General features: G+C 37.0%; 1 protein-coding gene across 1 annotated transcript in view; it reads left to right on the top strand.

The window, feature by feature from the left end:
• LOC121389862 (phosphatidylinositol 4,5-bisphosphate 3-kinase catalytic subunit alpha isoform-like) overlaps window positions 1-15,438 on the top strand; it is a 54,317-nt gene that overhangs the window by 7,927 nt on the left and 30,952 nt on the right. Inside the window, 7 exon segments of the mRNA XM_041521510.1 lie at window positions 62-277; window positions 1,072-1,322; window positions 2,408-2,525; window positions 4,368-4,486; window positions 9,066-9,251; window positions 11,615-11,750; window positions 14,225-14,358. Of these exon segments, the coding sequence (XP_041377444.1) occupies window positions 62-277; window positions 1,072-1,322; window positions 2,408-2,525; window positions 4,368-4,486; window positions 9,066-9,251; window positions 11,615-11,750; window positions 14,225-14,358 (1,160 nt within the window).

The raw sequence follows: 15,438 nt of genomic DNA, 5'->3' as shown, positions 1-15,438 counted from the left end.
TTTCCTTGCATTGTTGGCTTTTATTCTTCTTTAGCATAAATTTCATTAATGTTTCTTCTAGGCATGCTTATTGGTATTCCGGTGAACGAGCTGCATGAAACGAAGGATCTGGAGGTGATAACATTTCGTAGAAACATCCTGCGAGTTTGTAAAGAGTCCATCGAGATCCGAGAACAGAACGGTGCCAAGAGTCGCGCGCTGTACGCCTTCCCACCAGACATATCCTCCGATGCGCTGCCGCCTCATCTAGCTGAGAAAATGAACCGCTTTGGAGATGGTCTGTTTCTAACTTACTTTTTGTATGCAGTTTTATACCATATTTTGTATTTAAAGTCACTGACCATAGTTCACAAGGGATGTACCTTTTCTGCTTCGTATAAACTGCATTTTGAGTATACATGTACTAAAAACAGGGGCACCACAAACACTTTGGATTTGTGAGAATTTATAATTTAAATGAAGTGTATACAATGTAGTATTGTATTACATAGCTGGAATAAAATTTGTTTTAACTGAACAGATTTTACACTGACATGTTGGGTCACTGCCTTTATGTGAATTTTCTAATTTTTTTATGTGAATTTTCTAAAAAAAATTATTTCAGTGATGTTTGCAAAGCTCTTCCTGTTTACAAATTATTTGCTTTATAAATAGAGAATAACTAGTTAATAATGTAGGATATTGTTTTTATCCTGTGAAGGTAAGAATGAGAAATTTCTCATTCGGCCTGAACAGGATAAAGCAGATATCCATCGTCATTAACTAGTTATTATCTTTATCCTGCAAACCATAAAAATTAAAGGGAAAAGATATTATTTACTATTATTTCAGCCACATCGTACGATGACCTAGAGGTCAAATGAGCAATTTTTTAATGTAGCTATGTGTGAGTGATGAATGTAGCTTTGCTTTATCTGTCATATTCTGTCAATAGAAACGGTTTTTGCAGAATAAAATAAATGTAATTTATTTTTTAGCATTCATTGAGATGATCTATGGATACAGCTATAACCAACCCCAAATGACTTTGACAAGCGAGACATTTAAATAAATTGTTATGTTATTTTGCAGGACTGTCACTAATCATATGTGTTTGGGTTGTGTCCAGCAACAAAGACCGGACTAAATACAGTGTCAAAGTTCCGTACGACGCCACAGCGACGGATGTGATTGCGGAGACAATTCGACGGCGCAGTCGCAACATGGACATGAGTCAGGAGCACACCCAGCGGTGTATAGAGGAGTACAGGCATGACTACGTACTCAAGGTGTGCGGCTGTGACCAGTTTTTTCTCGAGGAGTGTGCCATCACACAGTACAAGGTCAGTTTAACAAAGGCAAACTTTATTGTCTTGCCCACTGGACTGAATTAGCCAGGTTTTGCACCATGCTAGATAAATCTGTCTAGCACCCCAGTGCTAGGCATTCATACATATGCCTGACATCATAACTCATCGTTTTATGATGATTGGCATCATAACTCATCTTTTTCAGACTGCTGTTGAATTAAGTATTCTCCCAAGTTGCCATTTCAAACTGTATCATTGTTTTAAAAATATTTAAACAAGTTAATATTTTTAACTTCTATTTATTGTTAAGTTGTTACATTTTTATGTTGTTGTATAATCTGGACTATATTTTCCATGTATGATTAAATGGGTTTGTAGGAGAAATGTTTTTGAATCGTTCTACAGTAAACAAACCCTAACTTACAAAATTAATGTTTTGTTACTGTAATTAAATGGGCAAGAAAAAGAATCAATCACCGTTGTGAGGTGTAGTCAATTCCAACCCTCAGGATAAAATATTTTTTATAATTCACAAAACAATTTTGTCCCTCGGGTTGGAATTTCCTTATCTATACCTCACAACTGATTGATTTTTATTAATCCCACAGAAATTATTACAATGGGTGAATGATTATTCAGTGATGTCATTAAAAATAAAAATAGCAGGTGAAAATCAAATTATAGGCGGCCATTAATCAACAAAAAGTCGACAAGCATTGTTTATTGGAAGTTCGATACCCGGCAACAATTGATTCGATAGTCGGCGAAAAATCACCGGGTGCCAGCTATTAATGACATCCCTGTTATTATGTAGCCTTTGAATGAAGGTACAGGATTATTATTGTTTTTCTGAATGGTAGCTATTTTTGAAAGGTGGCTGATTATACATTAATACAGATAACTTTGTATATATCATTTTGGATTTTGTTTTGTAAATGTTTTGCTACTATGTCATAAACTAAGTGCATTTTGGATGAATGAATGAATGAATGAATGTTTAAAGACACCTCAGAATATAAACACACATTGGCTATTGGGTGTCAAACAGAGATAAGTTTGTAAGTGTATTAGTTGATATTATCGTGTACATGATGTGATTAAGGCCTATTTATTTGCAGTTTGTTCGAGAATGTCTGGGTCAGGAAACAATTCCACAGTTAATGTTGCTGACGAAGGACAGTGTGTATGCCAGTCTGCATGAAAATGAGATGCCGACCCCGTCCTATGTGCAGAGAGGTACTCTTTACTTCTTGGCTTGTGTGTCTAGGTCACACAATAGTTTATCTCGCTTTTCACTTATTTGGCATTGAAGTATTCTTGTTGCAGAGTAAAACCCCAACTACAAATGAATAGTTTGTAATGATGTAGAACAGATGGTTTCATTAGCCAGTATATAGTGTAAAGATACGGTTTACTGTCAAATCTTTTAACGTTAGAACAGACATATTCTTCAAATAGGCTTGATTCCTACGCAAGCCCACTGGCCCTGGTAATCATATAAACTGTCAGATCTTCTAATGGTTCAACTACCCAGCTCTTGTTCATATAGACAGTATATTTAATTAATGGTTGTCCATTATTTCTTTTACATTCATCGGGGTATAAAAAAAATAAAAAAATCATCCACAAACACATCTCACATAAGTTTACAAATAATTTTTGTTTTGTTCATACCCAGATGAATGTAAAACAAATAATTAAATTTAAAACAAACTTACTAATAATTACGTTAATAATTAATATTTTATTTCAAATTATTTTGGTCCATAAATAATAACGCTTAATAAGACAAAGTACCAATATAAAATGACATCATCAGATATCAGGGTTTAAGCTGGACTTAAAACATTATTAGCAATTTGGCTAATTTGACCCAAAAATCTGTAGCCAAATTTCTAACCCATAATTTCTGAATGAATATGGGTGTCCATGTCCAGTTACTACTTTAATGTATCCATCAGTTCTGTTTTAAAATCCACATTGTGAAGTGCATTTCATATAACATTTCTAACAGCTTTTTGCTCCTTAGCCACCGTGTGATACAAAATAGGATAGACTAACAGCCTACATTAAAAAGAACTGCAGATCTTTTTCACTTTTGATGGTGTGACTATTTTGTCAAAGTTATCAAAAGTCTGTGTAATTTTTGGAACAAACTAACTTTGTTCTCTAGGAGTCGTTCATACAGTTAGGACTACACCCCTGGCATTGATGTCTTGTCTCGCACAGTTGTTTGTAGGGCTGTATATATACGACATCAATGACAACACATTAATATATGTATATTAACTGGCGCCATTTGAACACATTGATAAAATTGCTATTTATATATGTGTGACGATCAAAAATATTACATGCAACTAAATTGCAGTTGTCTGCCGAGGCTTACTGCACCCAGTTTATTGCTATTGCTAGGAGTTGTAATGACAGTATATTGTTAAATATTCAGCAAAAATAAAGATAGAGTTAAACAGTTTAATCAGCTTTTTAATGATCCTTTATGATATACCCAGTAAGCGGTATTCCATGAACAGTCAATCGAGACATGTCACCTTTTTCTGCACACAAGAAATCACATGACATCGGCCACATGGAAGAAGTGAAAAGGAGCGAGCTATTCCGATTGACAAAAATAAAGCCAGTTAAGGAATCCGACGGAAGTGGCTCAAAACAAGCATGCGTAAAGTAGATGTACAAATAACAAATAGCGAAAAAGTAATGCTGCATTCGCGTTTACTCGGAAGTGGTTATTTCCGACTTGTAAACTTATTTCCGACCAGTCTGCGTTTTAATGTATTAACAAATACTCCTCAAAAACAAATAGCGGAAGATAATGAAACGATTTACAAATGAGCTTTTTTGCGATTTGATAATGAAATATTTTTGCCAAATTCAATATTAATTCGCTTTTGGCAATTTGGCAAACGACAGCTTAAACCCTGAGATAAGATGTTCCCAGACGATGTAATGTTTATGGTCAACGAGAAATGAAAAACTCCTGTTCCTGTGACTGGACCAATATGATGATGTTATATTGTAATGAAATATAATTATTGTACTGTGAAAATGTTTGTACAGGAATTCAAGCATTGTCCGAGATCAATAACCAACAGACAGTTTCTTTGTGGGATGTGCAGACCAAGTTACGGATCAAAATCAGCTGTGCCACATATGTCAATGTCAAAGAACTCGGTAAGGTAAGTAATCTCTTCAAACATTGAGAGCAACTAAAGCAAATATGAGATTCTAAATGCATGCCAGGATCAGTTAAATCAATCGTAAGATGGGGTCAATCTTTTTAGAATGTGTGTCTATCACAGATTATTATTCATATGGTTCAATATAAATAAGTAAGAAACCATCCTAGTATGAACACTACATAATGTAAATATATTTCATTTAATTAATACCATATATCATTTATTATTTACAAAAATTAATTTAATACATTTTATATCAATCATTAATATTATTAGTTCAGACTGGTGTTGTAATAATCAATGTAACAACATCAGTCAACTCTGCGTTGTTCACTAAGTAGCGGCATACTTGAATATTTGTGACTGGCCTTGTAACGTTTACGGGAACAACTCCAGTCTCCTCTGTGCATTGTTCACTAAGTAGCGGCATACTTGAGTATTTGTGACTGGCCTTGTAACGTTCACGGGAACAACTCCAGTCTCCTCTGTGCATTGTTCACTAAGTAGTGGCATACTTGAGTATTTGTGACTGGCCTTGTAACGTTCACGGGAACAACTCCAGTCTCCTCTGTGCGTTGTTCACTAAGTAGCGGCATACTTGAGTATTTGTGACTGGCCTTGTAACATTCACGGGAACAACTCCAGTCTCCTCTGTGCATTGTTCACTAAGTAGCGGTATACTTGAGTATTTGTGACTGGCCTTGTAACGTTGACGGGAACAACTCCAGTCTCCTCTATGCATTGTTCACTAAGTAGCGGCATACTTGAGTATTTGTGACTGGCCTTGTAACGTTCACGGGAACAACTCCAGTCTCCTCTGTGCGTTGTTCACTAAGTAGGGGCATACTTGAGTATTTGTGACTGGCCTTGTAACGTTCATGGGAACAACTCCAGTCTCCTCTGTGCATTGTTCACTAAGTAGTGGCATACTTGAGTATTTGTGACTGGGCCTTGTAACGTTCATGGGAACAACACCAGTCTCCTCTGTGCATTGTTCACTAAGTAGCGGCATACTTGAGTATTTGTGACTGGCCTTGTAACATTCACTGGAACAACACCAGTCTCCTCTTTGCATTGTTCACTAAGTAGCGGCATACTTGAGTATTTGTGACTGGCCTTGTAACATTCACTGGAACAACACCAGTCAACTCTGTGCATTGTTCACTAAGTAGTGGCATACTTGAGTATTTGTGACTGGCCTTGTAACTTTCACTGGAACAACACCAGTCAACTCTGTGCATTGTTCACTAAGTAGCGACATACTTGAGTATTTGTGACTGGCCTTGTAACGTTCACTGGAACAACACCAGTCAACTATGTGCATTGTTCACTAAGTAGTGGCATACTTGAGTATTTGTAACTGGTGTTGTAACGTTCACTGGAACAACACCAGTCAGCTGTGCATTGTTCACTAAGTAGCGGCATACTTGAGTATTTGTGACTGACATTGTAACATTCACTGAAACAACACCAGTCAACTGCAGTCAACTTAGTGCATTGTTCACTAAGTAGCAGTATACTTGAATATTTGTGACTGGCGTTGTAACATTCACTGAAACAACACCAGTCAACTCTGTGCATTGTTCACTAAGTGACGGCATACTTGTAAAAAGATCAGTGTCTTTCTAATTGCAAAAATAATGTTTTGTTTCCCATTTGATTTCATGTGAACAAATAGTGATGGAAGATCAGAAGTTAAAATAAATATGTCTGAAATAAAGTTTCAGTTTTGATAGTAAAAGCACAAATAAATTGCATTTTGAATGTGAGTAAAATCAAATTAATGTTGGAATGATCGGAACTTTTTACAGCTAGAAAGTTAAAAATACTGTGAGTCATTTGTGACCCTCGGTTTAAACAAGTGCAAGTCATTGGAGGCAAAGTATGAGTCATGATGCCTGATTTTACGCGTCATGAAGGCTGATTTTGTGTGTCATAGCAAAGCCTGCATACATGTATAGGGTACAACTTGGGATGGCAGTGTGTCGCATACCATGGTGATGTTTCAATGATTATTACAATGACAGTTACAAATATTCGGCAATGATTTACAAAACATTGTGCACACTGTGTTTGGCAGGGCTGGCTCTAAGTCAGAAAAATATTTAGCTAAATTGTGTATTAAACTTCATAAAATGCAGAAATCAACATTTGTTTTCTAAAAAAAATTCAATTATTACCTAAAATTATTTTGCGAAACTAAAATATAATTTGCCAACTGCTTTCAAAATTTGTGATTGGCGAGTGCCAGAGCTAGCCCAGCTTTGGTTCCTGTGTCCTTTAGAATGAAATTAAAATTGTGACTGACTACCAACCCTCCCAGACTTTTTATGCATAAAGAAAATCCTTGTCCGGGTTATGTTTGTTATCCGTCCATATAACACATTCAACAATTTGTGTGCTTCTCCGTCTGCAGTGTTCGAGTTTAACGGTGTCCCGATATCCCGGGGATCAAGAATTTAATTTTGGATACCAGACTTCAAGAACCCAGTATCCCACTGGGATACCATATAATGTTGTTGGGTTTTTTAATCCTGTGTTTTTATTTTTCACTAAACAATGAAAGTCGTCATTTACTGATGAAGTTAAGTAACAGTATTTTTGAGCTCGTACCCAGTCCAATGCTATGCCATAACAAGATCTCCCCCAACTTATACCCAGTATAATGCTACACTGGAACAATAGCGGTGTTGCAATAGACTGGGAACGAGAACAGTGTCGTCCAAGTTTGTTACGATGTTATTTATGAATTTCATTTTTAAAGTGGGATACTAAATTCTCAGGTGGGATACCAGGTTTTGAGATGTTAGTATCCAACTGGGATACTGCCCAATTTTTTTTATCTCGAACACTGAACTGTGGGTACTGGTGTCTATGTTTAGATCTACGCGAAGGCGTGTATCTGTGCTTCTCCGTCTAACTCTTGGTACTGGGGTCTGTGTTTAGATCTACGTGAAGGCGTGTATCTGTGCTTCTCCGTCTAACTTTTGGTACTGGTGTCTGTGTTTAGATCTACGTGAAGGCGTGTATCTGTGCTCCGTCTAACTTTTGGTCTGGTTTGTGTGTTTAGATCTACGTGAAGGCGTGTATCTGTGCTTCTCCGTCTAACTTTTGGTCTGGTTTGTGTGTTTAGATTTACGTGAAGGCGTGTATCTGTGCTTCTCCTTCTAACTCTTGGTACTGGTGTCTGTGTTTAGATCTACATGAAGGCGTGTATCTATGCTTCTCCGTCTAACTCTTGGTCTGGTGTCTGTTTAGATCTACGTGAAGGCGTATATCTGTGCTTCTCCTTCTAACTCTTGGTACTGGTGTCTGTGTTTAGATCTATGTGAAGGCGTGTATCTGTGCTTCTCCATCTAACTCTTGGTCTGGTGTGTGTGTTTAGATCTATGTGAAGGCATGTATCTGTGCTTCTCTAACTCTTGGTCTGGTGTGTGTGTTTAGATCTACGTGAAGGCGTGTATGTGTGCTTCTCTTAACTCTTGGTCTGGTGTCTGTGTTTAGATCTATGTGAAGGCATGTATCTGTGCTTCTCTGTCTTTAGACCTGCATGAAGGCGTGTATGTGTGCTTCTCTAACTCTTGGTCTGGTGTGTGTGTTTAGATCTATGTGAAGGCGTGTATCTGTGCTTCTCTAACTCTTGGTCTGGTGTGTGTGTTTAGATCTATGTGAAGGCGTGTATCTGTGCTTCTCTAACTCTTGGTCTGGTGTCTGTGTTTAGATCTACGTGAAGGCGTGTATCTGTGCTTCTCTAACTCTTGGTCTGGTGTGTGTGTTTAGATCTATGTGAAGGCATGTATCTGTGCTTCTCTAACTCTTGGTCTGGTGTCTGTGTTTAGATCTATGTGAAGGCGTGTATCTGTGCTTCTCTGTCTTTAGACCTACATGAAGGCGTGTATCTGTGCTTCTCCATCTAACTGTTTTTAGTGGTGTCTGTGTTTAGATCTACATGAAGGCGTGTATTTGTGCTTCTCCATCTACCTGTTGGTAGTGGTGTCTATGTTTAGATCTACGTGAAGGCGTGTATCTGTGCTTCTCTGTCTAACTCTTGGTCTGGTGTCTGTGTTTAGATCTACACGAAGGCGTGTATCTGTGCTTCTCCGTCTAACTCTTGGTCTGGTGTCTGTGTTTAGATCTACGTGAAGGCGTGTATCTGTGCTTCTCTGTCTAACTCTTGGTCTGGTGTCTGTGTTTAGATCTATGCGAAGGTGTGTATCTGTGCTTCTCTGTCTAACTCTTGGTCTGGTGTCTGTGTTTAGATCTACGCGAAGGTGTGTATCTGTGCTTCTCTGTCTAACTCTTGATCCTGGGGTCTGTGTTTAGATCTACGTGAAGGCGTGTATCTGTGCTTCTCCGTCTAACTCTTGGTCTGGTGTCTGTGTTTAGATCTACGTGAAGGCGTGTATCTGTGCTTCTCCATCTAACTGTTGGTAGTGGTGTCTGTGTTTAGATCTACGTGAAGGCGTGTATCTGTGCTTCTCTGTCTAACTCTTGGTCTGGTGTCTGTGTTTAGATCTACGCGAAGGTGTGTATCTGTGCTTCTCCGTCTAACTCTTGGTCTGGTGTCTGTGTTTAGATCTACGTGAAGGCGTGTATCTACCACGGGACAGAGCCGCTGTGTGAGGCGAAGAACACGCAGCAGGTCGACTCAACGAACCCGCGCTGGGACGAGTGGCTTGAGTTCCTCCGGATCCCCGACCTCCCACGCAGCGTCCGCCTCTGTCTGTCCATCTGCTCCGTCTCAAAGAGGAAAAACAAAAAGGTTCGTTTTGTGCAGGCATCACACACACACATGGAAATTTCTAAGGGCCTAATACACCTTAAGTTGAGAACAGTTGATCAGGTTACAAAGGTACAAAAAAAAAGAGTAGAGAATGGTAGGCTACTTCATTGTCAGCATGGTCGGGATTTAGCTTAGTTGGTTGAGTGCATGCTTGATGTGCTTGCGATGCAGGATCGAACCACCTTGGTTTTTCTCATTCAAACCAGTGTTCCTCAACTGGTCAAAGACCGTGGTATGTGCTTTCTTGTCTGTAGGAAAGTGCATATAAAAGATCCCTTGTTGCATTAAAATGTAGCAGGTTTCCTCTGATGACTGTGTGTCAGAATTACCAAATATTTGATATCCGCTAGCCAGTGATTAATTAATCAATGTGTTCTAGTGTCAACAATATCTGATTAAACAAAACCAACATTGCAGACAAATTTACATCCAAATATTATTGTAGTGGGAATAACATTTAAATATTTTGCCCAAAGTCAAAATGGTAAAGTCAGAATGTTTTTTTTTTTTTTTTTTTTTTAACCTTTAGTTAAATTAATTTAGTAATTGAGTCTCTTTAAGATGTAGGGGGCGGGATGTAGCCCAGTGGTGAAGCATTCGCGTGATACGTGGTCGGTCTGGGATCAATCCCCATCAGTGGGCCCATTTGATTATTTCTCGCTCCAGCCAATGCACCACAACTGGTATTTGCTATCCTGTCTGTGGGATGGTGCATATAAAAGATCCCTTGCGACTAATGTAGCGTGTTTCCTCTCTATTAGACTACCGTATTTGACCGGAAATAAGCCCAGGGGGCCAAGACAACTCATTGTGAGCTTAGCATGGGGTGGGCTTATTCCCAGACAAGGGGCCAGTTTTGTTGAGAAAAAAATAAAATAATAATAAAATAAAATAAAATAAATAATAATAATTAAATAAACTAGGAAGAAAACAAAAAACGTTCAGTAGCACCTATTAAATAATTAATTAGTGTTCCATTTGTTATTAATAAATAATAATTGTTTATTAATTAAATTGGTTTTTTTACTAGTATCTAATTATCTGAAACACACCTTCCATGTTACAATTACTTACCAGTTCTGTTTATTTACATCCAAAATTTAATGCTGAGAAGACTTAAAACAACAGCAGTTGACAAAGTCAATAGCGTATACACACGTTTCTGACACAGGCAGCCAGCCACTACAAAGAATTGTCAATCTAGGTCATTGTTCTTAGCCAATCAGAATATGGTATTTGCCTAATTAGCATTAACTGCGGACCCAGTGTGGTGGTAAAAATAGACATTGGTTTTAGTTCAGACTTGGGCTTGTGTACTTCAAAGAAATACTGCAGGCATGAAATTGGAAACAATGTTATACACTGTTACTGTTAGACTGCTAAATCTCACTGGTGGTAAAATATTGTGTTACATTTGTGTTTAATTATCTGCAGGAGGTATGACCTTTTAAAATGAACTTTGAGCAAACTTGCACTTTCATGTTATTTATAAGGTGACAAAGTTGGGGGTGGGCTTATTTACGAATGAGGGCCTAATTTCTTAAATGCTATCAAAATGGAGGGGGGCTTATTCAAAGACATGGGCTAATTTCCGGTCAAATACGGTATATGTCAGAATTACGAATTGTTTGACATCCAATAGTTGATGATTAATAAATCATTGTGCTAGTGGTGTCGTTAAACAAAACAAACTTTGCTCTCAAAAGGAAGGTATATTTTTTCTTGAAAATTGACCATAATCTGCATTAATCTACTCATCAGTAATACACTATAATGATAATAATTATATAACATTTTTTAAAGTGTTCAAGTGTAGCCATAACACACATAATGATTACATGTACGAATCTGCCAGTAGCATATTCTATTCCACACAAGACTTATTCTTAAAGAAATTATAATCGACACCTAGGCCCAGCGGTTCAAAGTATAGTTTAATTAACCCTGGGATGGTCTAATATTTTCCTCTGAATTATTTTTGCATAAATACAAAATAAACTTTAGCTTTTATTATATATGGATACCTTCGGTTGTTCTAAATCAAGTTTCCACATTATGTGTTTAATGATTATTTGTATTGATTCAGTCCTTGGTTTTGAACATTTCTGTTAACCACTGGTTAAGCTAACTGATGTTTGAAGAACCAGCATCTTGGGATGTGCAACCCTGTCTATGGAGGAGAGCTGATCTTGAAATTAATGTGCACATGGATGTGCACAGGTTATTTCAAGCAGTAAATTGTAAGAGTTTTAATTCAGTATTGTACCCATTATGTAGAGGGAGAAGCTCCTTTACGGAATGAGGCTGTCATTGTCTGTTGTACACTGTGGTGTGTTTTTCAGGTGGACTACGCCCTGGCGTGGGGAAACCTGCAGATGTTTGACTTCAACGACCGCCTGTTGTCGGAGAAGCTCAGCCTTCATCTGTGGCCTATGCCACAAGGCATGGACGAACTGCTCAACCCTATTGGATTACCAGGTAGGAATCACGGACCAGAGCTCCCGGGCTACAAATACACACCTTTTGTGCTTCTCATAAAATACATGTAGAACTAATACAAAGTCCCAAATGACCAGATACACAATTGAGTTGCCAGATTTGATAATTTAAGCAAAATATTTACGTTCACCGGATAAAGTTGATAACCTACACTGTCAGCCTGTTATTTCTCTACTTTTAGAGAAACAAACTTAACTTTTCCCATTCTTGCATTCACAAGAGAAAGTTGATAACCTACACTGTTAACCTGTTATTTCGTTTCTTTACTTTTATGTATAAAAAAGTTAAGTTTTCCTTATATTAAATTATTTACAAAAAAATGAAAAACATTATTTTTCCCTTTTATGGATGGATTTATTAAAGGGGTGTTTGTTACTGACAGCTAGTGGATATCATTGTGCTTGGGATAGGTGTTCCTGATGTGTTAGAGAGAAAGGCCTTCACACCACAAGTGGGCACACTGACCAAGGAACAACATCTCAAGTCACTGGACCTAGTTTAAACATCCGCTGTATTAACAACATCTCAAGTCACTGGACCTAGTTTAAACATCCGCTGTATTAACAACATCTCAAGTCACTGGACCTAGTTTAAACATCCGCTGTATTAACAACATCTCAAGTCACTGGACCTAGTTTAAACATCCGCTGTATTAACAACATCTCAAGTCACTGGACCTAGTTTAAACATCTGCTGTATTAACAACATCTCAAGTCACTGGACCTAGTTTAACATCCGCTGTATTAACACCTATTTGAGTTGGAATCCAAATATTCTGATTTCGTTGGCATGAACCAAACATTTTATGTGGGAAAACTTGTATGGTTTTGGGTTTGGTTTTTTTTTTTTTTTTTTTAATTGGGCGGAGTGGATTGGGGGTGGGGGGGGGGAGGAGGGAGATTAAAAAAGCTTTTATCAAGCATATACATGTACATCAGGAAGCTTAGACATTTTTAAAAAGCAAATTGTAATTTAATATTTGAAGTGTTGTAAAGAACTTAATATTTTAAGATAAAACTTGACATGTTCATATAATATATTTAAACTTAGTTTTATATACAGTCGAGCACCGTTGTGTGAGTCGATATATCACTTGTGTCGATATGACTGGCTGGTCCCAAAACGTGTATTAACTATAATGTCGAGTCAATACGATTGAGTCAATATTACATTTGTGTTGATATATTTTTGGGTCCCAACTTAGACTTTTATATAGAAAAATGTGTGTATGTGTCGATATTTATATTATATGTTAAAATAAATAAAATATTTAAAAAGGTAGATATGAATTGTGTGAAACTAAAACAATGCTGTATCGTTATTGTGAGCACATAACCAACAATAAAAAACAGTTGCCAATTTTTGACTGTTAAGTAAACAGATATGATTTGTAATTACTGTAACAGTTCACATGTTAAAATATTGAACAATGATTTCATCAAACTTAAAAGAAAATGAGAACAGACAACAATTGTTACAGAATGCAACAAGTCACGTGACTTGTGTTTTGAGAAATTGAGGACTGATAAAAATAGGTTAATTTGTCTTGATAGCTTCATTAGTTCTTAAATAACAAAGAAAGCAGTGATCTCGCTGTTTGTTGAGTGACACCACTGTTCCCGGAGAATCAGAGTTTGAAAGTGTCCCCAACGACAATGTTATGTGCACATGTACATTGTCACACCTAGTAACTATCGGTGTGACGTCAATGGAATATGCATGTGCCCATAACAGTCTGTCACTTATGCTCCATGTCAGACAACAGCATTGTCAGAGGTGTTAGCTGCCTGTGTCCCTGTAGTATCTAAAAATAAGAGAACATCATGGAAAATAACGAGTCATCCAATCATCCCCTTCGAATTAATGACTAAGCTGTCGTTTCCAGAATTAAAGTTTTTAGCACTGCAGCTTTGAGGCCACGACCCCATGCGCGACAAACATTATTACTAAACTTTGTGAATTAAGTTTTGGATTTTTAATTTGTTCTTCCACATCGTATTAAGTAATGATAACTTTCTTCTAAATACAGATTGTGCTAACACTGATTTTAATTCCACAATTTGTAGAAAATATAAATGATGATTAACTTTGTTCAGCACGTGCAGCGGTACAATTGGTTGGTTGATTGATTGATAAATTTATTTTTCATTGTATAACAGTTTGAGCTGGTTAAAATAATTAGTATGATTTGATAAAAATAAATTTATATATCATATTTAAATATGATATTTCTTGTTTTTACATTTGTTTTACATATTTGACTGAACGTTTGAGCTGATATTTGGTTAACTCTATATTTTTATGTGGTCCCCATGATATCAACACAACAGTGCTTTTATATATATAAAAGGCTACATACTTTAATACTTAAAAATAAAACTAATATAATAAAATAAAAAAATTATGTACTTTTAATGAGTTTTAAGTAATATTTTTTAAAAACTTGTTGTCAGGTTCGAATCCCGACAAGGACTGTCCATGTCTGCAGATAGAGTTTGACAGATTCAGTCATCCCGTCTCCTTCCCACCATACTCGCACGTCAAACAGCTCGCATTCGAAGTGAACAACAAGGATTCTTACTCACAGGTGAGTCTCCAGAATAATAGAATCCATCACCATTGCTAGATGTAGATTAATAGCATCCATCACCGTCGTGAGGTGTAGATTAATAGAATCTATCACCATTGTCAGGTGTAGCTTAATGGAATCCATCACTGTTGTCAGGTGTAGATTAATAGAATCCATCACCATTGTCAGGTGTAGATTAATAGAATCCATCACTGTTGTGAGGTGTAGATTAATAGAATCCATCGCCATTGTCAGGTGTAGATTAATGGAATCTATCACTGTTGTGAGGTGTAGATTAATAGTCCATCACCGTTGTCAGGTGTAGATTAATAGAATCTATCATCATTGTCAGGTGTAGATTAATAGAATCCATCACCGTTGTGAGGTGTAGATTAATAGAATACATCATTGTTATCAGATATAGATTAATAGAATACACCATTGTTATCAGATATAGATTAATAGAATCTGTCACCATAGTGAGGTATAGATAAGGCAATTCCAACCATCGAGACAAAATGTTTTGGTAAAGGCCTTGGTTAACAGAATCCGTCAACGTTGTTAGGTGTAGATTAATAGAATACGGCAATTCTGACCTAAGGTACAAAATGTTTTTTGTGAGGGCTGAGATTTACCGAGGCCCTTACAAAAACATTTTGTCCTGAGGGTTGGAATTGCCGTACATGTGACAATGGTAATATATTAATTTTTGTTTTTGTCCATTTAATTACAGAAACAAAACATTAATTTTGTAAGCTACTTTTTTTTAAATTCTAGAATGATTCATAACTAGAGCACATTGATTTATTAATCATCGGCCATTGGATGTCAAACATTTGGTAATTTTTTCCTAATTTTAGAGATGAAACCCGCTACATTTTTCCATTAGTAGCAAGGGATCTTTTATAAGCACCATCCCACAGACAGGATAACACATACCATGGCATTTGATATACCAGTCATGATGCACTGGCTGGAATGACAAATAACCCATTGGGCTAATGGACAGGAATTGATCCCAGACCGACCACACATGAAGCAAGTGCTTTACCACTGGGCTACGACCCGCTCCCTATCGCATCATATATGTCACTGTAA

Source organism: Gigantopelta aegis, chromosome 15 (genome assembly GCF_016097555.1).
Source record: "Gigantopelta aegis isolate Gae_Host chromosome 15, Gae_host_genome, whole genome shotgun sequence".
NCBI lineage: Eukaryota > Metazoa > Mollusca > Gastropoda > Neomphalida > Peltospiridae > Gigantopelta > Gigantopelta aegis.
Note: the sequence above shows the minus strand (reverse complement) of the source record. Positions and strands in the feature narration are given on the sequence as shown.